The sequence below is a fragment of the Lichenostomus cassidix genome, unplaced genomic scaffold (genome assembly GCF_008360975.1).
Source record: "Lichenostomus cassidix isolate B80296 unplaced genomic scaffold, HeHo_3.0 HiC_scaffold_33, whole genome shotgun sequence".
NCBI classification, from domain to species: domain Eukaryota; kingdom Metazoa; phylum Chordata; class Aves; order Passeriformes; family Meliphagidae; genus Lichenostomus; species Lichenostomus cassidix.
In genome coordinates, this window is record NW_028147632.1 from 1,444,119 (window position 1) to 1,469,442 (window position 25,324).

A 25,324-nucleotide genomic window follows, 5' to 3' on the forward strand; every position below is an offset into this window, starting at 1 on the left:
CCAACTGGGAAGCTTTACTGGGAGCACTGGGAGCAGCCGGGCGGGGTCAGAGTGACAGCAGGGCTGGGGGGACACACGACCCCCCAAAATCAGCGCGGGGACAGAGCGGGGGGTCCCGGCCGGGCCCGAGGCCACGGGGAGGGGCCTGCGGCCGGCGGCGGCTCAGGAGCTCTGTGGGCAGAGAAAAGGGGGTGACACCGGGCTGGGGGGCCCCGGGGGGAGCACAGCCGCTCCGGGGCAGGGGCAACACGACCCCCGGGACCCCCCCTCACCTTCTTGCGCAGGTAGAAGCCGAGCCCCAGCGCCAGGAAGACGAAGCCCAACACGAAGCCCCCGATCCCCGTCAGCATCTTGCTGCGGGCAGCGTCCGGCTGCATCTCTGGGGGGTCAGCAGGGCTCAGGACCCCCAGAAACCTCTCAGCGACACCCCAAGCCCCTCCAAGCACCCTCCCAGTCGCCCCCAGCCCACCCAGGAGCCCCTGAAACCTCCTCCCGATCCATTCCCAGCCTCCCCAGGACACACCAAAGCCCCTCCTGTCCCTCTCAGCACCCCACAACCCCTCCCAGTTGCCCCCCACCGCCCCAGGACCCCCAAACCCTCTCCCAGTCCCTTCCCAGCCCCAGCAGGACTCACCAAGGTCCCTCCCAGTCTCTTCCCAGCACAACCAACCTCATTCCAACCTTTGCTTTTCCATCCCCAATCTCCTTCCAGCCCCTCCAGCCTCACTCCAGCTCCCTCCCAGTTCCCCCCAGCACCCCCAAACTCCCTCCCAGTTCCCCCCAGCACCCCCAAACTCCCTTCCAGTGCCCACCAGCACTCCCAGAACCTCATCCCACCCTCCCCAACATCCTTCCGACCCCTTCCCAGCCCTCCCACACCCCCAAGCCCCTCTCCCAGTATAAACCAGCCTTTCTCCACCTCCCTCCCAGTTCCCCCCAGCACAGCCCAATCCCCCTGCCAGCCCCCCCAGTGCCTCCCCCGCTCCCCCCGGCGCTGTGGGCTCTGGCCGTACCCCAGTGCCGCCTCAGGGGCTGCTCCAGGCTGACGTGCTCCCCCTGGCAGGTGTAGGTGACCCCGCGCCGGGGGGGCGTTTCCAGCAGCACCAGCAGCTGGTAGGTCCAGTCCCCGTTGGGGAGCAGGTCGGTGGTCATCACTTGCTCCAAGAGCTCCTGCTGGCCCTGGAACCACCTCACCTGCACCTGCGCAGGGTAGAAATCCATCACGGAGCACAGCAGGCGGCCGGGCTCGGGCTGGGAGCTCGAGGGCACCAGCGAGATGGACACGCTGGGGGGCACTGGGAGAGAGAGGGGAGACACTGGGATCAGCTGGGGGGCGCTGGGAGAGAGCTGGGAGGGGTGGTGTGGCATTGGGAGGGATTGTTTATGGACCGGGAGGGACTGGGAAAGGAGTGGGAGGGAATGGGGAGGACTTGGTGTCGAGTGGTAGGGACTTGGGGGGCACTAGGAGAGAGGGTGGAGGTGTGGGAATGGACTGGGAATGGCATGGGGTTGGGATTATAGGGACTGGAATACACTGTGGTGGCACTGGAAGTGACTCGCAGGGATTAGAGGGACTGGGAGAGAGGGGAGTAGGTTGGAGGGCACTGGGAGGGCACTGAGGGTGATGGTGGAGGACTGGGAATGGACTAGGAATGGGATTAGAGGGACTGGGTGGCACTGGGAGGGACTGGGAAGGGACTGGCCAGAGGGGAGTTGTGGTTTTGATTGGCCCAGAATATCAGTAAAGTATTTTTTGACATCTAGGAGAAATTTGGACCCCTCAGAACCTGTTGTGCTAGGCCTGGGGAGGTGTCTAAGGGGTTGGGAGTGGCACAAAGATGGCTCCTGTGTGTCCTGAGTGAAAGCTCTGGAAGTTTTTACATCAAATCCAGCAGTCAATCTCTGATGGTTCTGAAGGTGATGGACATACTGCTGGCCAGGTTTGGGCCAATTAGAGGTGCTAGTTCTGCCTCTGTGAATACATATTTAAGAAAAAATCAAAACAAAAGTAGGAACGCACTGCTTTTAATTTGAGGAGGAAAGGGTAAAAACATATGAAGGGAGAACAACATGGAGACACCAAGGTGAGTGGAGAAGGTGGGGAGGAGGTGCTCCAGTCGCCGCAGCTGAAAACCCTCTGCTAGCCGTGCTGAAGGCCGTGGGGGGAGCAGGAGGTTCCCCTGCAGCCCATGGAGTCCACAGGGGTGCAGAAATCCACCCACAGCCCACGCCAAAGGAGCAGGTGGATGTCTGGAGGAAGCTGTGATCCAGAGAGAGTCTCATCTAAACAGTTAAAACTGCAAAAGGCCTTGCAAGGGAGAGAAAGGCCTTGCTCCTGGCATGGAAGCAGCCTGGCCTCGGCTCGGCAGAGTCTGCACCTTATGGACAAGAGGACTCACGTTGCAGCAGAATTCGGGCGAGATGTTGCTCGTGAGATCAGAGCCACGCCAAAGAAGTTCCCAGAGGACTGTCTCTCGTGGGAGGGACCCCGTGGCTAAGCAGAAGACCCTTCTCCCTGATGGACTGAGCAGAGAACAAACCCCTCACCCTGCCGCCTGCCCGTGCTGTGGGTTTGGAAAGAGGGAAGGGGGCTGAAGAGGGAGGTGGTGAGTGAACAAATGGTGTACGAAAAGCTTATTTTTACCTCTCATATATCCTCCAACTCTGTTAAGTAATTAAATCATTTTCCAACTTTAAGTTTAAAGCCTGTCTGCCCTTTCTTCCGTGGGTCCTCCTACCAGTGCCCTATCTCCCTTTACTCATGAATTTGGTGTGTGTTTTTACAGTTTTGTTCTTTCCCCTCCTCTAGCACGTGTGCAGCAGGAGAGAGCAGGGGTGCTGGCGTTTAGTCAGGGTCAAACCCTGACAGCAGGACAAATTGGTTCATCTGCAAAGAACAACAGCAAGTGGGAAAATGTTGGGAAAACTTCACTAAAAAAATTGGGGGAAGTCATCTCTCTCCTCACTCCAACATGTGCTAGCATTGTGGATGATCTATAGAGTGTAATAAACCACTGGGGATTTTTGCTACTGCAAGTTCAGGGAAACCAGTCTGAGATCCAAAGATTGGGTGATTAAATTACACAAAACTGCTCAATAAGGTCAGGAGGGAGCACACCAAAAATGTTTAAAAAAACATGAACGGCCACCAGAACAAATCTTACACAATGGAGCAGCGCCTGGGAATCCTAAGAATTCCTATCAGGTCCCAGAACCCACTGTGAATTTGAATTGTTACTAATTGATACAGACTGCTGCTCAGCCAAGCTCCTGCTCCATTCCTGAACTTCCACAAGCAGAACAAACACTTCCCAGAGCCACGAATACCGAATGTCACACAAACTAGGGGTGCATGTTAAGGGACACAGGCAGTGGGCGGATCGGGAAGTCTGTACCTTCCAAGTACCTCAGCCAGACGGCAAAGGGACAGGGAGATGCGGCCGGGAAACGAGCATAGAAAGGAGGCTGCGTTTTACAGACCAATGGCAAATGCCCCACGGCCTCTCCCCCTGTCCATCCATAAAGTCACTTTTACACGACTCTCCTGTCTCCTGCGGGCATTCTCCAATCCGAGCTCGCGGCGCTGATGACTCTCCAGTTCCCAGGCAGACCCGCAGCGCCCAGCGCTCCCCACCCCAACCCCACCTGCGCCCCCCCCTCGCCCCCAGCGCTTCCCGCCAGCCCAATTTGGGGAGGGGGCGCGTGGGGGGCGCCCAGGCCTGGCCCGGAGCCCAGCGCTGCCCCAGCCCGACCTGCCCCGGCTCCATCCCGGCTCCTCCCGCGGCATGCGACGGCGTGGGGAAAAGGGGGGGAAAGGGTGGGCGCTGGGCTTGGGGGGAGGAGGAGAAGGGATGGAGGAGGAGGAGGAGGGATGAGGAAGGAGCGGCAGAAAGGCCGGAGATCCGAGCAGGAGGAGGAGGCGGGAGGAGGAAGGAGGAGGAGCCGCGGGAGGAGGAAGGAGAAGAGAGGAAGAGGAGGAGCAGGAAGAGAGGTGAGAGGAAGAGGAGGAGCAGGAAGAGGTTGGAGAGAGGAAGAGGAGGAGCAGGAAGAGGTTGGAGAGAGGAAGAGGAGGAGCAGCAGAAGCAGCGCGGAGCTCTTTGTCTGCCGCGGCCCCGGGAGCATCGGCGCCCCGCACGCCGCAGGTGAGGGGGAGGAGGAAGTCGCCCCAAATGTCTCGGGGGTCCCCGAGCGGCGTTTTTTCTGGGCGGGTGTTTGGAGCTCGCAGCTTGCGGGATTGAGCCCCAAATCTCGTGAAGGGTCGCTGGGAGGGTTTGATTGTGCGGGGGGAACGTTTGGATGTGGCGGAAGGGCAAAGCTGAGGCGGCAGTGGGGCTTTGGGGGATATTTTGGGGGCTGCAGGTGGGCACGGCCCGGTGTCGGGGTGGGAGGGGGACATGGGGCATGGGGTCCGGCCGGGAGAGCGGTGGAGGGGAAGGGCGGGAGCCCCGGAGTGGGGTGAGCGGAGAGGGGCGATGGCGGAGCTGGGGGAGCCCCGGCAGGCTGGAGAGGGGGGAGCGTGGCTAAGGGGGAAGCCTGGGATCCCTGGAAGCGCGGAGCAGAGAATGAGGGGAGAAGGGACCCCTGGGACCCCCAAAGCCCCCGGATCATCCCTAAGCGGGACCCTGGAAAATAGGGAAGCCCGGGAGCCACGGGAGCCCCATGAGTGCAGGGAAGGGAGAGCCTGAGGAGGCCAAAGTGCAAAGAGCAGAGAGGGGGAAATGCTGTTAGGGTTTTGAGGTGAATGGTGGTGGTTTGGGGTTTTTATGGTCACAAACCCCTGGGAGAGTTGCAGAGCTGGAGCTGGGCAGGAGGAACCCCCAGGGCAAGGCGCTGAGCCCTTGTTTTTCCCCCAAAGCAGGATTTGTCATTGCCAAGGCGTGGCCGGATGGAGGAGGAGGAAAAGGCCCAGAGATGCAGCCGGAGCTCGGAGCTGGGGGAGAAGCCTGAGGGCAGAGAGAAGCCCCACAAGTGTGGGGAATGTGGGAAAAGCTTCGGGTGGAGATCTCAGCTGATCTGTCACCAGAGGATCCACACTGGGGAAAAGCCCTATGAGTGTGGGGAGTGTGGGAAGAGCTTCAGCCTGATGTCACACCTGGTGCAGCACCAGAGGATCCACACTGGGGAAAAGCCCTACGATTGTGAGGAATGTGGGAAGAGCTTCGGCCAGAGCTCCACCCTGATGCAGCACAAGAAGATCCATACTGGGGAGAGGCCCTATGAGTGTGGGAAGTGTGGGAAGAGGTTTCACACCAGCTCCAGTCTCCTCCGCCATGAGCGCATTCACACCCAGGAGAGGCCCTTCCGCTGCCCTGACTGTGGGAAGGACTTCAAGCAAAACTCCCACCTCATCACCCACCGGCGCATCCACACTGGGGAAAAGCCCTACGACTGTGGGGAGTGTGGGAAGAGCATTGGATCGAAAACTGAGCTCAACGTGCACCGCAGGATCCACACTGGGGAAAAACCCTATGAATGTGGAAAATGTGGGAAGAGCTTCAGCCAGATGTCCAACCTGATGCAGCACCAGGTGATCCACACTGGGGAAAAGCCCTACGATTGCACGGAATGTGGGAAGAGCTTCAGCCACAGCCCCAGCCTGATCCGGCACAAGAAGATCCACACCGGGGAGAGGCCCTATGGGTGTCCCACGTGTGGGAAGAGGTTTCACACCAGCTGCAGTCTCCTCGTCCATGAGCGCATTCACACCCAGGAGAGGCCCTTCCGCTGCCCTGACTGCGGGAAGGACTTCAAGCAAAACTCCAACCTCATCACCCACCGGCGCATCCACACTGGGGAAAAGCCCTACGAGTGTCCTGAGTGTGGGAAGAGCTTCTCCAGGAGCTCTCACTTGACTCGGCACCAACGGAGGCACCAGTGAGAGAAGCCCTACGATTGTCCCGAGTCCAGGAAGAGCTTCATTGCTGCTCCAACTCCATCCCCAGTGGGAAGATCTGCAGTGGATGATCCCCAGTGACCCCAGCTGTGCAGAGCCCTGGTGATCCGTGCTGCTGCTGATCCGTGTGGCAAAGACACCTGGCTGGTGGCTCCACACCCTCCTGGCTCCCCGTGAAGGCAGGGCCAGGAATGTCCATGGGAATTCCTGGGGACATCAGAAATCCCCTGGGGAGAGCGGATTTGTTGACTTTCCACCCCAGAAAATCTCACCTTTTGTGTTCAGTTATATCATCTCTTGGCATGAGGCAACACTGGATGGCCTTGGAGGTCTTTTGCAACCTCAGGGATTCCATGATTCTGATTTTCTCTCACCCAGTGGCATCTTCCACAGCCAAATGGTTCTGAATTGGGGCAAAGAGCAGGATTTTGGGGTGGAAACGTCCAAAAATGTTCTTCCCTTCCACCCAACCACATGGATCCTCAGCGGGCACAGACATGTAAATCCTTTTCTTTCGGGTTTGGTCTTGTTTTCATTTCAGCCTTTCTAAACACCTGAATTTGGGGTAAAAATGAAGATATTGAGGTGAGACATGCATCGGACACTGGGGACACAGCCATGGTGGGACGTTGGGGACACAGACAGGGAGGGGAAAGGCAGGCAGAGCTTTCCCCGTCCAAAACTGCACCCAAAAATCCACAAATTCAGGGATTTCTCCCAGAGAAAAGCTGTCAGGAGCTTCCTGAATGGAGGGAAAGGGGCGATGGGACATTTAAAAGAGTTGAATTGGGTTTGACACCCCTGGAATTGGGTTTGATCCTCCTGGAACTGGATTGGATTGACTGGGAATTGGGTTGGATTTACCTGGAATTTGGTTTGATCCACCTGGAACTGGATTTGGTTTACCTGGAATGGGGTTGACTCGACCTGGAATTGGGTTTGACTCCCCTGGAATTTGTTTTGACTCACCTGGAGCTGGGTTGGATCAATCTGGAATTCAGTTTGATTTACCTGGAATTGGGTTGGATTTACATCGGATTTACCCGTAAAGATTTTGTTGTTTGGGCTGATTATACTCGGGCTGTGCTCCAAAAACAAAAGGAAACACTGGTAATTCTGGCTCTGGGCTTGGCAGGTCCCAGGGATCTTTTGAATTATTCACTTCTGAGAGCCAAAATCTTTCCCAAGGTGTTCCACCACAATTCCCAGTGGCTCAGGGAGGAGTCACTGCCAATTTTCCTGAACAGATCAGTGATGTGAGCCAAGGATGGCCCAGCTGCTAGTGAGGAGTCACAGCCATGGAGCTGCTAAATCAGGATCCCAAAATTCACTGTGGGACAGAGCCTGAGCTCTGTGGGACACACGTGGGACAGAAGGGTTTGAGACACCAGAGGAGCCACTGACTGAGCTCAGTCCTGTTGTACAGTGGGACAGGAAATCACCTTTGAAATTCAAAATCCTGCTGGGCTTCTGTTGGGCTCCAAAATTAGAAACACTCCAGACAATCACAAGAAGTTTATTCTAGCCCAGCTATGTTTAAAGGCAAGCCTGACTGAGAACCCAGACTGGAAACAACACAGAAAGAAATAACTTTTTTTTTTTTTCAACAGAAAATGCATTGCAGGATTTGCACTGACCACCCTGAATGAGGTTATTTAATCTAATGCTCTGCTCTGCCATGAGTTGTTTCAGCACAGAAGGACTAAATGGTTGCTTTAACATGGACATTGCAACTGAGGGAAAGAACAGTAAAGATCTGCAGGGATTGTAAGTGTGGTTTGCCTTAGTGCACTGTGAGCAGTGAGAGCTTTGTTACCAGCAGAGTTCATGTTGATCTAAGACTACAGGAAGAGCAAAACCAGCTGAAGTTTCCGTTCTGCACTGCAGAGCACAGCAGAGAACCAAACAGGATGAAAATGATGAAATTACTTGGCTCCCAGGGCCAAAAACAGCCGCAGAGAGGAGGAGCACACATTTTTGTTTCACAGATCACTCTGCCAGTTATTAAACCACCATTCGACATGGTGCCAGAGACTGTCAGTGAACTGTGAAAAGTGTTAAATTCCAGACAGGTTCTGGGACAGGGATTTGCTCCAAAATGAAGAAGGAATAACTTTGTATCTGCAATTGGATACATTTTTTAAAAACTGGTTTCGGGTATATTGTAATCGACATTGGGCAGGTTTGGAGTGATGTTAGATACATTGTAATTGAATATGGTTATATTGTAATTGAACTTGGATACACTGTAATTGCAACATCTGTCTGCTCTGGGTGTGTCATCATCCCACGGCAGAGTCCCTGTGACACTTTGGGCTGGGACTGCTCCAAAAAGACACAGAATCACACAAAAAGTGGAGACTTGATCAAGAACAGACAATAGGAATTTTCAGTTCCCCTAAAGGTGCTGGATAGAGCTTAAAGATTAGCGAGCAGAGAGATAAAAGGGGATAAAGGTGTGCAAACAGGATGATAAACATAGATGAAATCAGGGCAGGAACAGAGAAAGAGAATTACAGTGAGGTTGGGCAAGTTATGCAACGAGAAGCAATTTCGAGGAAAGCTGAGCTTTCCTCCAAACATCAGTGAGTGCAATCACCAGAAACTCCTTTAGATGTCCCTCCAGGACCACAAAAGGACTCTGAGCAGGAGGTGGATGGATGGAAAGGAGCACGAGGAAAGGTTTATGAATTAGCCAGGAAGTGTTTAGTAATGAATATGTGTGATCCGCGTGGAACAAATACCCCATTCGGAAGTTTTACCCCACACATCAGATTAAAGACTAGATCCTCGGGGTTTGTTCAGCACTGATAAAGAATGGCTGCTTTCAAATGCTTCAAATTAGAAGCATTGCTAGAAAGCTCGTTTTCTGGCTGATTTTGGTATCATGGTCACAGAGAGGAATCCCTGTCCTGCTCCAGCCTGGGGTCTCTGCCAGGGGACACAACCCCTCAGAAAAGGCTGCTCAGCCGAGGATCCCCACAGGCCCAAAAATCCCGAGGTTCTGCGGGGGCTTCCCACGGCCTCTCTCACGCATCTCCTGCTCCACCCTCTGGGCTCCTGCCGGGGCTGCAGGGAGCTCTCTGCTCCATCCCGGACTCACCCACAGCGGTTCCCTGGCCTCCTGCCCGGCCCGGGACTTTCCGGAGCCATTGCGAACAGACATTTGGAAGGAAGATCCGCGGAGCGCCGCTTCCCTCAGGGAAACTCCGCCTACCGTGCAAAGCCCGCCCCTCGCTCCCATTGGCTGATTTTCCCGCCCGAAGCCCGCCCCTAGAGCTCATTGGCTGATTCGCCGATTCGAAAGCCCGCCCTAGCTTCGATTGGCCAAATCTCCCGCCACTCCTCGTTCTCGGGCTCTGATTGGTCAGAGAGGCTCTGAGGGACGATCTCCCTCAGCCCCACATCGCTTTGATTTCCCCCAAAAAGCCAAAATCTCCCCAAACCCCCTGGGCTGTGCGGAGGAACGGACAGCGTTTGGGCAGAAAACTCCCGAATCGTTGTTCCCCAGGCTGGGAAGGACAAACGGAACCCAACTGATTTGGGAGCTCCAGCAGCTCCTCTCTGCCGGCCCAGCTGAAGGCCTCGCTGGCTGCTGGAGGCTGCACGGGCAGACTGGGAGCACTGGGAGCACTGGGAAGAGGCTCTGGCTCGGCTGAAGCCCCCGGGGCAGGGGCAGCAGGGCAAGGGACAGGGCTGCAGGTGCTGAGGGGACACGAGGGACAGCACAGCCTTGATTAGCATTTATTACAAAAGTAATAAAGTAGTGAAGGAAATAACAACAACAACATTTACACTATAAATACTGATGGAGGTCGCACAAGGACCTCTCAGCGAATGCTCTGAGTTGGAAGGGACCCACAAGGACGCAGTCCAACCCTTAAGGGAATGGCCCCTGTGGGGTCAAATCATGACTTTGGTATTATCAGAACCTTACCCCAGCCAAGGTCATAAGGCAGCAAAGGTTTCACAGCTGAATCCACAGGGACATACAAATATATATGTACCTGGTTAGTAAACATACAGAGTGCAAGAGAAACATGACTTTTGTGAAGCTTTCAGAATTACAAAAGAACCCCCAGGCTCAGCCCAGGCAGCCACACATCTGTTTTCTCATCATCTCCTCTTCCTGCAGGTTCATCTCCTGCAGAACAGGCAGTGATGTGACCCTGAGGATCAGTGCAAGGCAGACACTGCAGCTGAGGAAGGAAATCCCCATGCTGGGGGGATGAGGTGAAGCTGAGACTGCCCAGCACAGAAAATATCCTTCCTCCATTCTCCATTAGAGGTGGGTTTGGGCTCTGCTGCAGATACACTGCATCTCATTTGAACAGATTGCACTCCTGAGATAATTCTCAGCCAGGTGCACACACCCTGCATTGCCCAGCACAGGAACCCTGCAGGTGCTGGAACCTCAGGGGAACACATTGTGCCCCTGTGCCCCCAGGCTCTGCCTGTGCCCCCAAAGCTCTGCCTGTGCCCCCCAGGCTCTGCCTGTGCCCCCAAGGCCCTGCCTGTGCCCCCAGGCTCTGCCTGTGCCCCCAGGCTCTGCCTGTGCCCCCAAGGCTCTGCCTGTGCCCCTAAAGCTCTGCCTGTGCCCCCAAGGCTCTGCCTGTGCCCCCCAGGACTCACGAGGTGTTGAAGTTGCTGCCACCCACCCACTGCAGCCGCTGGCCCTGTCTGTGCAGCCCGAGCCAGTAATCAACATTCCTGCTGAGGCGGAACAGGAACTCCTGGCAAGGAGAGAGGAGCAAACAATGGACTCCTAGCCCAGGAGCACCCCAGGGTCCCCTTGGCCTTCCCAAAGCCCCCAAACCCCTCACTCACCATTTCCTTGTCAGTGAGCACAGCCAGGGAAGCCTCGAGCTCGGAGCACCGAGCCTTAGCCTGATCCCAGGAGAGACGATGCCTCGAGAGGAAGTAGCAGATCCCGTTGTACCCAACCCAGCCATGGGGACAGGCCAGCAGCACCCGAGCTGCAGGGTTAACTGGAGTAACTGGAGTCTCTCTGTGTATTCTCCCTGCAGAGGGAAATGGAGAAGAATGTCTGAGGATTCTCCCCTCAGGCAGCAGTGAGCCAGCAGTGCCCCGAGGGGTTGGGCTGAGGCTGCTGCTCCTTCCTTACCTGACACAGCAGCCAAGGACACCCCCAGAGCCACAACCAGGGCTAGGAGCACAACCAGCACCACGATAAACTTGAGGTGGGATCTGATCCTCTGGCCTGGAGCTGGAAAGAGCAGTTCGTCGTGAGGATGGAGCTGTCCTGAGCAGGCTCAGCCCTCACATCTCCCACCCGACGCCCAGGGAACAGAGGAGGGACCCTCAGCCTGTGTGCCACTCACTGAGCTGGCAGCAGGAGAGACAAGGGATGGGGACACAGCCAGGGACAAGGGACACAGACAGGGACAGGGGACACAGACAGGGACAGGGGACACAGACAGGGACAGGGGACACAGCCAGGAACAAGGGACACAGCCAGGGACAGCGGACAGAGCAAGGGACAAGGGACACAGACAGGGACAGGAGACAGCTACGGCTGAACTGCCCAGGCACAGGCATGTCAGTCCCAGAAGAGCACCACGTCTCTTCCAGAGCCCTGGACACAGCCACACCCTGCCAGCCCTGTGCTCCTGGACTGACACTGTCCCCTTCCTAGAGGCCACCCGTGAGGGTTCTTTTGAGTTCATTCCTGGTTGCTGAAGTGCTGTGGACTTCCAGCACATCCTTCACACTCCAGTCACACGGGGTCGTGTGTCCCCCCAGCCCTGCTGTCACTCTGACCCCGCCCGGCTGCTCCCAGTGCTCCCAATAAAGCTTCCCAGTTAGCTCCGGTCGCGTTCCTTGGGGGGCACTGGGGAGGGACTTGGGGGGACCCCGCGGTGGGGCTGTGACTGGGGGGCAGACCTGACCCCGGGATGGATCGGGAATGGGGACCCCCGTGTGTCCCCAAGTGTCACCCCGCTCTGGGGGCCTTGGGAGGCAGCTGAACCCCGACACGGCACACAGCGAACCCCAAAAAAGGCGCTGAGACCCCGCTGAGCCCCCCAGAACCTCCAAACCCCATAGAAAAACAGCCCCGAAAAATAGCCCCGCGAAAATGAGCCAATGGGAGAAGGCGCTGAGCGATTCTGATCCAATCCGAGCTCGCGGTGCTGATGACTCTCCAGTTCCCAGGCAGACCCGCAGCGCCCAGCGCTCCCCACCCCAACCCCACCTGCGCCCCCCCCTCGCCCCCAGCGCTTCCCGCCAGCCCAATTTGGGGAGGGGGCGCGTGGGGGGCGCCCAGGCCTGGCCCGGAGCCCAGCGCTGCCCCAGCCCGACCTGCCCCGGCTCCATCCCGGCTCCTCCCGCGGCATGCGACGGCGTGGGGAAAAGGGGGGGAAAGGGTGGGCGCTGGGCTTGGGGGGAGGAGGAGAAGGGATGGAGGAGGAGGAGGAGGGATGAGGAAGGAGCGGCAGAAAGGCCGGAGATCCGAGCAGGAGGAGGCGGGAGGAGGAAGGAGGAAAGAGGAAGAGGAGGAACCGGAAGAGGTTGGAGAGAGGAAGAGGAGGAGCAGCAGAAGCCGCGCGCAGCTCTTTGTCTGCCGCGGCCCCGGGAGCATCGGCGCCCCGCACGCCGCAGGTGAGGGGGAGGAGGAAGTCGCCCCAAATGTCTCGGGGGTCCCCGAGCGGCGTTTTTTCTGGGCGGGTGTTTGGAGCTCGCAGCTTCCGGGATTGAGCCCCAAATCTCGTTCAGGGTCGCTGGGAGGGTTTGATTGTGCGGGGGGAACGTTTGGATGTGGCGGAAGGGCAAAGCTGAGGCGGCAGTGGGGCTTTGGGGGATATTTTGGGGGCTGCAGGTGGGCACGGCCCGGTGTCGGGGTGGGAGGGGGACATGGGGCATGGGGTCCGGCCGGGAGAGCGGTGGAGGGGAAGGGCGGGAGCCCCGGAGTGGGGTGAGCGGAGAGGGGCGATGGCGGAGCTGGGGGAGCCCCGGCAGGCTGGAGAGGGGGGAGCGTGGCTAAGGGGGAAGCCTGGGATCCCTGGAAGCGCGGAGCAGAGAATGAGGGGAGAAGGGACCCCTGGGACCCCCAAAGCCCCCGGATCATCCCTAAGCGGGACCCTGGAAAATAGGGAAGCCCGGGAGGCACGGGAGCCCCATGAGTGCAGGGAAGGGAGAGCCTGAGGAGGCCAAAGTGCAAAGAGCAGAGAGGGGGAAATGCTGTAAGGGTTTTGAGGTGAATGGTGGTGGTTTGGGGTTTTTATGGCCACAAACCCCTTGGAGAGTTGCAGAGCTGGAGCTGGGCAGGAGGAACCCCCAGGGCAAGGCGCTGAGCCCTTGTTTTTGCCCCAAAGCAGGATTTGTCATTGCCAAGGCGAGGCTGGATGGAGGAGGAGGAAAAGGCCCGGAGATGCAGCCGGAGCTCGGAGCTGGGGGAGAAGCCTGAGGGCAGAGAGAAGCCCCACAAGTGTGGGAAATGTGGGAAACGCTTCAGGAAGAGATCTGAGCTGATCATGCACCAGAGGATCCACACAGGGGAAAAGCCCTATGAGTGTGGGAAGTGTGGGAAGAGCTTCAGCTGGATGTCCAACCTGATCAAACACCAGATGATCCACACTGGGGAAAAGCCCTATGAGTGTGGGAAGTGTGGGAAGAGCTTCAGCTGGATGTCCAACCTGATCAAACACCAGATGATCCACACTGGGGAAAAGCCGTATGAGTGTGGGAAGTGTGGGAAGAGCTTCAGCCAGATGTCCAGCCTGATGCAGCATCAGGTGATCCACACTGGGGAAAAGCCCTACGATTGCACGGAATGTGGGAAGAGCTTCAGCCACAGCTCTGCCCTGATCAAGCACAAGAAGATCCACACTGGGGAGAGGCCCTATGAGTGTGGGAAGTGTGGGAAGAGGTTTCACACCAGCTGCGGTCTCCTCCTCCATGAGCGCATTCACACCCAGGAGAGGCCCTTCCGCTGCCCTGACTGTGGGAAGGGCTTCAAGCAAAACTCCACCCTCATCACCCACCGGCGCATCCACAGTGGGGAAAAGCCCTACGAGTGTCCTGAGTGTGGGAAGAGCTTCTCCAGGAGCTCTCACTTGACTCAGCACCAACGGAGGCACCAGTGAGGGAAGCCCTGCGAGTGTCCCGAGTGCAGGAAGAGCTTCATTGCTGCTCCAACTCCATCCCCAGTGGGAAGATCTGCAGTGGATGATCCCCAGTGATCCCCATTGGGCAGAATCCTGGTGACCCCCATTCCAGGTGATCCCTGTAATTTGAGAAGAAGGTTTTTTAAATGGTCAAATTTTCCTTCTTCTCCTCTTCTGAGTTTGTTAGCAATAAATTCAATTCACATATCCAATTGCGAGCCTGTTTTGTGCACAAAGGTGTTGGATGAGGGATCTCTTAGCCAGGTCCTTCTATCAACTCAGGAAGCCTTGGTTCAATTTTCTCTCCCCATGGCGGCTGTGCAGGGCAGTGAGAGAGCAGCTCTGCTGGGTGCCTGGCATGGGGCCAGCGTCACCCCACTGCAATGTGCCATGGCCTCGTGTGGCCCTGTGCTCTGGAGCCAGCGCTGCTGTTGCTTTTTCCTTGCTGATGGTTTTCTCTTTTGCAGGAAAGGCTTGTGAAGTGCCCCCGCTGTCCCTGGCGTCCCCTGGGCGCCGGCAGCCGCGTCCCTTGGCCTGCTCCCCCTGGGCCGTTGCAGGGCGGCTGGCGGAGGCTGGGAGCTGCCGTGGGGGCCGTGGGGCTGCCCCGGGGGCTGCGTGCCGAGGCGGGGCCGGGAGGTGCGGAGAACTTGGTCGCTGTTTGCAGAGCAATGGCGCCTTGGGCCCGGGCCCGTTGCAGGGCTGTTCCTCATGTGCGGCTTTGGCCTCGGCCAGCCCGGGGGGCACTGAGAGCGCGGGGCTTGGGCTGTGCGCTGTGCAGAGCCCGCGCCTCGCTGCCCTTGGCTGGCTGTGCTGTCACTCGGGATTGTCCCAGCGCCATTGCTGCTCGGTGCCAGCGAGCGGGGACAAGGCCGGCGCCGGTGTCGCCCCCAGGCAGGCAGGCAGGCAGGCAGGGCTTTAGTGGGGCAGCAGCGGCGCCATGGTGGGAGCGTGTGTGCGGCCCGGGAGCGGCGGCAGCGGGCGGAGCCCGGGGAGGCGGCGGCGGAGCTCGGAGAGGCTGTCCCAGCGCAGGTGGGAGCCGCGCTGCCTTGTGCCGGGGCTCGGGGCTCGCTGCGGGCGGATGGAGGGGATGCAGGGGGCGGCAGGGGGGCTGTGGCGGCTTCCTTCTCCCGTCTCCCTCCCTCCCTCCCTCCCTGGCTGTGGCGCCGTGTTGCCGCTGGCCTGAGGCCGCTGAGGGAGCGGCTGCCCGCGGTCTCCTTGCCGCTGCTGCCTCGGCAGGAGGCGGTGCCGGAGCAGCGCTGGCTCGTCCCGCTCGCTGTCGGTAGCACAGAGGTGGCTGCGCTGTCGGCGGCAGTGTGCGGGAAAATCCGCGTGGCCAGAGGTTTGTGTGGCCGCAGGAGACAGAGGAGTCGTGTGAAAGTGACTTTAGGGATGGACAGAGGGAGAGGCCGTGGGGCATTTGCCATGGGGCTGTAAAACGCAGCCTCCTTTCTATGCTCGTTTCCCCGGCTGCGTTTCATTGTCCCTTTGCCCTCTTGTCACCGTACCTGCGGGAAAAACAAAAACCTTTCAACACGATTTTTAATGTTAGAGAGTCAAGGCGTTACTTTATTATCTGAGCAGGATGTTGTTCTGGCCAGGATGTACCACGGGAATCACCTCATCCAGAGCCCGGGTTTGTAGAGAGAATCGTTCTATGGCACATAAGTTTTGGAAGATTTTTTACGTATTTTTTACAGTCAAAACTCATAGCAGGGTTTTTGGTCATTCTTATTTGGTTCCATGTTGCTTATTTTCTAATATATGGTTTCGTATTGGATCCAGATTTCTTCTCTTCTGATATTAATTAGGTCTTCCTTCTTATCTCTCTTTAGCCAGACAAGGTGTCTCCAAACAGCCAGGGGTGAGGTTTGGAGCTGATGTTCGTTAATGGCTGCTGATGGCCTTTTGTCTTTTGGGCTCCTCCTAGTCTGTAGTTATGTTGAGCTCATCAGACCTCACCTGGCAGAAAAATGTCTTGGAAAAAAATCTTAAAATTCCTTTTCCCTGGGTAAAAAACCAAACAAACAAACCCCTTGACAAAATTTATAGGAAATATTTAAACTGGTATATTTCCAACACACTGTCTGAGGTACTTGGAAGGTACAGACTTCCCGATCCGCCCACTGCCTGTGTCCCTTAACATGCACCCCTAGTTTGTGTGACATTCGGTATTCGTGGCTCTGGGAAGTGTTTGTTCTGCTTGTGGAAGTTCAGGAATGGAGCAGGAGCTTGGCTGAGCAGCAGTCTGTACTGAAGCACGGAATTGACTCCACAACTCAGATAGTTATGAAGTAGGTATGTGTTTATTCCAGCTGGGGTGCATGGGGGGTAGCCCCCCCAAAGGCATGCACACCCTCAGCAGCACTTCAGGAGGTTTACATCAGGTTACAGGTTACTTATGCATAAAGTTAGACAAAGCCCCTATACATATTAATTACCTATCCCCGATTCATATTATAATGAGTTCAAAGTTCATCTAAATATGCTCGCGCAAGCGCAGTGTCTCAGATTAATTGTGGGCAAGGGTCCCAAATGGTTAATGATGAGGTAATCAATAGTCTTCCTCAAAATGAACTCTTCACCTTGCTCCCTTGCACATGCTCCCTTGGTTCTTGGTCCAAGTCCAAGCCTGAGAACCCACCTGTACCGGTTCAGGGTCCAAGGGTGGGATGCTCAGTTACACTCAGTGGTTTTTCTCAATTATTTGGCTCTCTTCTCTCTATCCTCCCCCATACTAGGCAGGCACAAAATCATTAAGCGAATCACAAATTGCCTCCAGCAGGCAAATCTTAGTAAATCATTATCCAATCTCTGGCCTTCTAAATCAGTTCAAAAGTTATTATTATCGAACTTCCAGCTCTTTTAAATTAATAATTTCTATTTTACCCTAACTCAGAAGGCCTTCCTTCACTTGTGCCTCTTCTGGTGGCGGGTCAAGGCAGACCTCTGTGAGAAGCTCTTCCCACACTCGGGACACTCGTAGGACTTTTCCCCAGTGTGGATCACCTGGTGCCGCATCAGGGTGGACATCTGGCTGAAGCTTTTCCCACACTTCCCACACTCATAGGGCTTTTCCCCAGTGTGGATCCTCTGGTGCATGATCAGCTGACAGTTTCGGTTGAAGCCTTTCCCACAGTCAGGGCAGCGGAAGGGCCTCTCCTGGGTGTGAATGCGCTCATGGAGGACGAGATGGGAGCTGGTCTGAAACCTCTTCCCACACTTGGGACACCCATAGGGCCTCTCCCCGGTGTGGATCTTCTTGTGCTGGATCAGGTTGGAGCTGTGGTTGAAGCTCTTCCCACATTCTGTGCAATCGTAGGGCTTTTCCCCAGTGTGGATCACCTGGTGCCGCATCAGGTTGGACATCAGGCTGAAGCTTTTCCCACACTTCCCACACTCATAGGGCTTTCCTCCTGAGTGGATTTTCTTGTGCTTGATCAGCAAGGAGCTGTCGCTGAAGCTCTTCCCACATTCTTCGCAATCATAGGGCTTTTCCCCAGTGTGGATCACCTGGTGCCGCATCAGGTTGCACATCTGGCTGAAGCTCTTCCCACACTCCCCACACTCATAGGGCTTTTCCCCAGTGTGGATCCTCTGGTGCACGATCAGCTGACATCTCCACCTGAAGCTTTTCCCACATTCCCCACACTTGTGGGGCTTCTCTCTGCCCTCAGGCTTCTCCCCCAGCTCCGAGCTCCGGCTGCATCTCCGGGCCTTTTCCTCCTCCTCCATCTGGCCACGCCTTGGCAATGACAAATCCTGCTTTGGGGCAAAAACAAGGGCTCAGCGCCTTGCCCTGGGGGTTCCTCCTGCCCAGCTCCAGCTCTGCAACTCTCCCAGGGGTTTGTGTCCATAAAAACTCCAAACCACCACCATTCACCTCAAAACCCTCCCAGCATTTCCCCCTCTCTGCTCTTTGCACTTTGGCCTCCTCAGGGTCTCCCTTCCCTGCACTCATGGGGCTCCCGTGCCTCCCGGGCTTCCCTATTTTCCAGGGTCCCGCTTAGGGATGATCCGGGGGCTTTGGGGGTCCCAGGGGTCCCTTCTCCCCTCATTCTCTGCTCCGCGCTTCCAGGGATCCCAGGCTTCCCCCTTAGCCACGCTCCCCCCTCTCCAGCCTGCCGGGGCTCCCCCAGCTCCGCCATCGCCCCTCTCCGCTCACCCCACTCCGGGGCTCCCGCCCTTCCCCTCCACCGCTCTCCCGGCCGGACCCCATGCCCCATGTCCCCCTCCCACCCCGACACCGGGCCGTGCCCACCTGCAGCCCCCAAAATATCCCTCAAAGCCCCATTGCCGCCTCAGCTTTGCCCTTCCGCCACATCCAAACGTTCCCTCCGCACAATCAAACCCTCCCAGCGACCCTGAACGAGATTTGCGGCTCAATCCCGGAAGCTGCGAGCTCCAAACACCCGCCCAGAAAAAACGCCGCTCGGGGACCCCCGAGACATTTGGGGCGACTTCCTCCTCCCCCTCACCTGCGGCGTGCGGGGCGCCGATGCTCCCGGGGCCGCGACAGACAAAGAGCTCCGCGCTGCTTCTGCTGCTCCTCCTCTTCCTCTCTCCAACCTCTTCCTGCTCCTCCTCTTCCTCTTTCCGCCTCCTTCCTCCCGCGGCTCCTCCTCCTTCCTCCTCCTTCCTCCTCCTCCTCCTCGGATCTCCGGCCTTTCTCCCGCTCCTTCCTCATCCCTCCTCCTCCTCCTCCATCCCTTCTCCTCCTCCCCCCAAGCCCAGCGCCCACCCTTTCCCCCCCTTTTCCCCACGCCGTCGCATGCCGCGGGAGGAGCCGGGATGGAGCCGGGGCAGGTCGGGCTGGGGCAGCGCGGGGCTCCGGGCCAGGCCTGGGCGCCCCCCACGCGCCCCCTCCCCAAATTGGGCTGGCGGGAAGCGCTGGGGGCGAGGGGGGGCGCAGGTGGGGTTGGGGTGGGGAGCGCTGGGCGCTGCGGGTCTGCCTGGGAACTGGAGAGTCATCAGCGCCGCGAGCTCGGATTGGATCAGAATCGCTCAGCGCCTTCTCCCATTGGCTCATTTTCGCGGGGCTATTTTTCGGGGCTATTTTTCTCTGGGGTTTGGAGGTTCTGGGGGGCTCAGGGGGTCTCAGCGCCTTTTTTGGGGTTCGCTGTGTGCCGTGTCGGGGTTCAGCTGCCTCCCAAAGGTCCCCAGAGCGCGGTGACACTTGGGGACACAGGGGTGTCCCCATTCCCGATCCATCCCGGGGTCAGGTCTGCCCCCCAATCACAGCCCCACCGCGGGGTCCCCCCAAGTCCCTCCCCAGTGCCCCCCAAGAAACGCGACCGGAGCCAACTGGGAAGCTTTATTGGGAGCACTGGGAGCAGCCGGGCGGGGTCAGAGTGACAGCAGGGCTGGGGGGACACACGACCCCCCAAAATCAGCGCGGGGACAGAGCGGGAGGTCCCGGCCGGGCCCGAGGCCACGGGGAGGGGCTGCGGCCGGCGGCGGCTCAGGAGCTCTGTGGGCAGAGAAAAGGGGGTGACACCGGGCTGGGGGGCCCCGGGGGGAGCACAGCCGCTCCGGGGCAGGGGCGACACGACCCCCGGGACCCCCCCTCACCTTCTTGCGCAGGTAGAAGCCGAGCCCCAGCGCCAGGAAGACGAAGCCCAACACGAAGCCCCCGATCCCCGTCAGCATCTTGCTGCGGGCAGCGTCCGGCGGCATCTCTGGGGGGTCAGCAGGGCTCAGGACCCCCAAAAACCTCTCAGCGACACCCCAAGCCCCTCCAAGCACCCTCCCAGTCGCCCCCAGCCCACCCAGGAGTCCCTGAAACCTCCTCCCGATCCATTCCCAGCCTCCCCAGGACACACCAAAGCCCCTCCCGTCCCTCTCAGCACCCCACAACCCCTCCCAGTTGCCCCCCACCGCCCCAGGACCCCCAAACCCTCTCCCAGTCCCTTCCCAGCCCCACCAGGACTCACCAAGGTCCCTCCCAGTCTCTTCCCAGCACAACCAACCTCCTTCCTACCTTTGCTTTTCCATCCCCAATCTCCTTCCAGCCCCTCCAGCCTCACTCCAACTCCCTCCCAGTTCCCACCAGCACCCCCAGAACCTCATCCCACCCTCCGCAACATCCTTCCAACCCCTTCCCAGCCCTCCCACACCCCCAAGCCCCTCTCCCACTAGAAACCAGCCTCTCTCTACCTCCCTCCCAGTTCCCCCCAGCACAGCCCAATCCCCCTGCCAGCCCCCCCAGTGCCTCCCCCGCTCCCCCCGGCGCTGTGGGCTCTGGCCGTACCCCAGTGCCGCCTCAGGGGCTGCTCCAGGCTGACGTGCTCCACCTGGCAGGTGTAGGTGACCCCGCGCCGGGGGGGCGTTTCCAGCAGCACCAGCAGCTGGTAGGTCCAGTCCCCGTTGGGGAGCAGGTCGGTGGTCATCACTTGCTCCGAGAGCTCCTGCTGGCCCTGGAACCACCTCACCTGCACCTGCGCAGGGTAGAAATCCATCACGGAGCACAGCAGGCGGCCGGGCTCGGGCTGGGAGCTCGAGGGCACCAGCGAGATGGACACGCTGGGGGGCACTGGGAGAGAGAGGGGAGACACTGGGATCAGTTGGGGGGGCGCTGGGAGAGAGCTAGGAGGGGTGGTGTGGTACTGGGAGGGACTGGGAATGAAGGGGGAGGGAATGGGGGGGCACTGGGAGAGAGGGGTGTGAACTGGGGGCACTGTGAGGGCACTGAAATGGAGTATGGAAATCTGGGAGTGCACTGGGAATGGACTGGGATTGGCATTAGACAAACTGGGAGGGACGTTGGAGGCACTGGGAGTCACTTGCAATACAGTGGGAGGGACTGGAAATGTACAGAAATTGCGATTAGTGGGACTGGGGAAGGACTTGGATAGAGGGGATTGGATTAGGGCGTACTGGGACGGCGCTGGGAGAGAGGATGGAGGTCTGGGAGTGGACTGGGAATGAACTGGGATTGGCTTTAGAGGGACTGGGAGTGACTGTGCTAGCACTGGGAGGGACTGGGAATGGAGTGGGAGGGACTGGGGGCACACTGGGAGAGAGGGGAGTGGATTGGGGAGCACTGGGAGGGACAGGGAGAGAGGGTGGATGTCTGGGAATACATTGGGAATGGGATAAGAGGGACTGGGAGTGACCATGGTGGCACTAGGATGGACTATGGTGACCACCACTGACCCTTCCCAGTGTCGCCACATCCCGAGGCGCCATGGATGGAGCACGGAGCTGCCCCTGCCTGCTGCTGCTGCTGGCGCTGACCCTGCCTGGCCTTTGGGGGCTCCAAGGTGGGCTTTGGGGGGTCCTGGAGCCGCGGCGTTGGGATTTGGGGTGTCCTGGATCCATGGAAAAGGGGATCGGGGAGATTCAGAAGGTTTAACCCCCTTTTTGGGGACTTTTCTGGGAGGGGCGTTGGCCCAGCTTCCTCTTTTTTCAGGGTTTTCCCCATTTATTTTTCAATTTTCGGGGTCAGCAGTGGACAAACTCCTCTTTTCCCACGGTTTTGGGGTTCTGACAGTTCCCAAACCCCCCTGTACCCGAGATTTTGGGGCTCTTGGATTTCCCAAACCCCCCTGTTCCCGCAATTTTTGGGCTCTAGGAGTTCCCAATCCCCCTGTATTGAGGATTTGGGGAACTGGGAGTTCCCAAATCCTCTTTTTCCCAGGATTCTGAAAGGCTCAGGATGCTCAAATTCCTCTTTTCCCCAGGATTTTGGGGCTCTGGCATTGCCCAAACCCCTCTGTTCCCAGGATTTTGGGGGGAAATCCCCATTTTCCAGGATTTTTATGCTCTCACCCCCCACAATTCCCCATTCCCATTGCCCCACACCATCATCCAGACAGAATATAACCAAAAATCCATTTCCAGGGGAATTCAGCCCAATTCCAGGTGTGTCTGACTCGATTCCAGGAGGATCCTGGGGCAATTCCAGCCTCTACTGCAGCACCAACACCATTCAAACCCAATTCCAGGTGGACTCAACCCAATTCCTGGTGGATCAAATCCAGTTCTAGGCAGATTATACCAAATTCCAGGTAAATCCAACCCACTCTCAGGTGGATCAAATCCAACTCCAGGTGGCTCAAACCCAATTCCAGGTAAATCCAACTGAATTCCAAGGGCATTCAACCCAATTCCAGGTGGATTTAACCCAATTCCAGGTTGATCCAACGGAATTCCAGGTGAATCCAATCCAGTTCCAGGTGGATCCAACCCAATTCCAGGAGGATCAAACCAAATTCCAGGCAGATTAAACCAAAGTCCAGCTTTATCCAATCCAATTCCAGGTGGATCAAACCCAATTTGAGGTAAATCCAACTGAATTCCAGATGGATCAAACCCAGTTCCAGCTGGACCCAACCCAACTGCAGGATGAACCAACCAAATACCTGAGAGATTCAACCAAATTCCGGGTGGATCCAACCCAATTCCAGGTCGATTAAACCAAATTCCAGTGGGATGCAACCGAATTCCAGGATGAATCAACCTAATTCCAGGTCGACAAAACCCCATTTCAGGTAAATCCATTCCAGTTCCAGGTGGATCACACCCAATTCCAGGTGGATCAAACCAAATTCAACTCTTCTAAAGGTCCCATCCCCCCTTTCCCTCCATTCAGGAAGCTCCTGGCAGCTTTTTTCTCTCTGCCCTCAGGCTTCTCCCCCAGCTCCGAGCTCCGGCTGCATCTCCGGGCCTTTTCCTCCTCCTCCATCCGGCCACGCCTTGGCAATGACAAATCCTGCTTTGGGGGAAAAACAAGGGCTCAGCGCCTTGCCCTGGGGGTTCCTCCTGCCCAGCTCCAGCTCTGCAAGTCTCTGGCAGTTTGGTGGCTGTAAAAACCACTAACCACCGAGATTCCCAAATATCCCACAAACATAAAGAAACAGACTCCAAACTCCCAAAATATCAAGATTCAGCCAAAAGCCCCTTCAAGATATAAAGATTGACTCCCAAAGAAACCCCAAAGCATGAACATTTAGCCCAATAAACCTTAAAAACATCATGATTTAGGCCCCGTGAAAATCGTGGATCCCCCTCCCCAGTCCCCTGCTGCATGTGGGGGGCTGCAGATACAGGCAATGCTGGAACCTTGGGCTGCCTCCTCTTCCTGCTCCTCCTCCTCTATCCCTACTCTTCCTCACACTCCTCTTCCTCTCACTCCTCCTCCTCCTCTTCCTTCTACAAAATCCCACCTCCTCCTCCTCCTCCTGCAGCTAATTAATACAATATTGATGAAGAACAAAACCCCAAAGCAGCTTGTGGGGGGCAGAGCCACATGTGAGTCACCCGATGGCTGCCCTGGCAGAGAAGCTTCGGTTCCAGGCAGCCACGAGAGGAAGGAGCTTTAGAAATGCAAATGAACCCTGCTGGGGCAAAGGCTGGACAATGGACCAGGGCCTTGTGGCCTGGGGGAGCAATTGGGCCAATTCCCTCTGTCCCTCAGCCCGAGCTCTGCCTGCTTGCACAGATGGAATTTGCACAGCTCAGGGCAGAGCCCAGACTGAGGAGATCTGACTGTGCAGCACAAACTGGTTCAGCTGCAAAGAAAAAGAGCAAATGGGAAAATGTTGGGGAAACATCATTAAAAAAGGTTGGGGAAAATCATGTCTCTCCTCACTCCAACATGTGCTAGCATTGTGGATGATTTATAGAGTGTAATGAACCACTGGGGATTTTTGATACCAAAAGTTCAGGGAAATAAGTTGGGAATCCAAATATAGAATGATTTAATTACACAAAAGTGCTCAATAAGGTCAGGAGGGTGCACCTCAAAAAATATTTTAAAAAATTAAAACGGCCACCAGAACAAATCCTACAACACCATGGAGCAGCCCCTGGGAATCCTAAGAATTCCTATCAGGTCCCACAACCAATTTGTGAATTGGAATTGTTACTAATTGATACAGACTGCTGCTCAGCCAAGCTCCTGCTCCATTCCTGAACTTCCACAAGCAGAACAAACACTTCCCAGAGCCACGAATACCGAATGTCACACAAACTAGGGGTGCACGTTAAGGGACACAGGCAGTGGGCGGATCGGGAAGTCTGTACCTTCCAAGTACCTCAGACAGAGTGTTGGAAAATATATCAGTTTAAATATTTCCTATAAATTTTGTCAAGGGGTTTGTTTGGTTGGTTGGTTTTTTACCCAAGGAAAAGAAATTTTAAGTTTTTTTCCAGGACCTTGTTCTGCCAGGTGAGGTCTGATGAGCTCAACATAACTACAGACTAGGAGGAGCCCAAAAGACAAAAGGCCATCAGCAGCCATTAACGAACATCAGCCCCAAACCTCACCCCTGGCTGTTTGGAGACACCTTGTCTGGCTAAAGAGAGATAAGAAGGAAGACCTAATTAGCATCAGAAGAGAAGCAATCTGGATCCAATACGAAACCATAGATTAGAAAATGAACAACATGGAACCAATTAAGAATGACCAAAATCCCTTCTATGAGTTTAGAGTGTAAAAAATACCTAAAAAAATCTTCCAAAACTTATGTGCCATAGAACGATTCTCTCCACAAACCCGGGATCTGTGTATATGGGGTGATTCCCGTGGCACATCCTGGCCAGAACAACATCCTGCTCAGATAATAAAGTAACGCCTTGACTCTCTAACATTAAAAATCGTGTTGAAAGGTTTTTGTTTTTCCCGCAGGTACGGTGACAAGAGGGCAAAGGGACAATGAAACGCAGCCGGGGAAACGAGCATAGAAAGGAGGCTGCGTTTTACAGCCCCATGGCAAATGGCCCACGGCCTCTCCCTCTGTCCATCCCTAAAGACACTTTCACACGACTCCTCTGTCTCCTGCGGCCACACAAACCTCTGGCCACGCGGATTTTCCCGCACACTGCCGCCGACAGCGCAGCCACCTCTGTGCTACCGACAGCGAGCGGGACGAGCCAGCGCTGCTCCGGCACCGCCTCCTGCCGAGGCAGCAGCGGCAAGGAGACCGCGGGCAGCCGCTCCCTCAGCGGCCTCAGGCCAGCGGCAACACGGCGCCACAGCCAGCGAGGGAGGGAGGGAGGGAGGGAGACGGGAGAAGGAAGCCGCCACAGCCCCCCTGCCGCCCCCTGCATCCCCTCCATCCGCCCGCAGCGAGCCCCGAGCCCCGGCACAAGGCAGCGCGGCTCCCACCTGCGCTGGGACAGCCTCTTCGAGCTCCGCCGCCGCCTCCCCGGGCTCCGCCCGCTGCCGCCGCTCCCGGGCCGCACACACGCTCCCACCATGGCGCCGCTGCTGCCCCACTAAAGCCCTGCCTGCCTGCCTGCCTGCCTGGGGGCGACACCGGCGCCGGCCTTGTCCCCGCTCGCTGGCAGCGAGCAGCAATGGCGC

The 25,324-nt window shown here is 57.2% G+C and overlaps 4 protein-coding genes and 1 pseudogene across 5 annotated transcripts in view; 3 read left to right on the plus strand and 2 right to left on the minus strand.

Annotated features, from left to right (window-relative positions):
- Positions 1 to 14,231, plus strand: part of LOC146421384 (uncharacterized) — a 59,757-nt gene extending 45,526 nt beyond the window's left edge. The window contains exons 2-3 of the mRNA XM_085047117.1: positions 4,859 to 5,875; positions 13,234 to 14,231. Of these exons, the coding sequence (XP_084903243.1) occupies positions 4,859 to 5,875; positions 13,234 to 13,998 (1,782 nt within the window). The 3' untranslated portion in view covers positions 13,999 to 14,231. The remainder of the gene's footprint in view (positions 1 to 4,858; positions 5,876 to 13,233) is intronic.
- Positions 1 to 25,324, plus strand: part of LOC146421380 (uncharacterized) — a 162,934-nt gene that overhangs the window by 68,484 nt on the left and 69,126 nt on the right. The gene's annotated exons all lie outside the window — the stretch shown is intronic.
- Positions 1 to 25,324, plus strand: part of LOC146421382 (uncharacterized) — a 167,982-nt pseudogene that overhangs the window by 56,738 nt on the left and 85,920 nt on the right. The gene's annotated exons all lie outside the window — the stretch shown is intronic.
- LOC146421389 (uncharacterized) overlaps positions 16,446 to 25,324 on the minus strand; it is a 53,696-nt gene continuing 44,817 nt past the window's right edge. Inside the window, exon 2 of the mRNA XM_085047464.1 lies at positions 16,446 to 17,778. Coding sequence (XP_084903590.1) covers positions 16,927 to 17,751 — 825 coding nt within the window. The 5' untranslated portion in view covers positions 17,752 to 17,778 and the 3' untranslated portion in view covers positions 16,446 to 16,926. The remainder of the gene's footprint in view (positions 17,779 to 25,324) is intronic.
- The window catches only part of LOC146421390 (uncharacterized), a 43,414-nt gene continuing 37,145 nt past the window's right edge, over positions 19,056 to 25,324 (minus strand). The window contains 5 exon segments of the mRNA XM_085047119.1: positions 19,056 to 19,094; positions 19,588 to 19,694; positions 20,267 to 20,432; positions 20,478 to 20,548; positions 24,813 to 24,868. Coding sequence (XP_084903245.1) covers positions 19,056 to 19,094; positions 19,588 to 19,694; positions 20,267 to 20,432; positions 20,478 to 20,548; positions 24,813 to 24,868 — 439 coding nt within the window.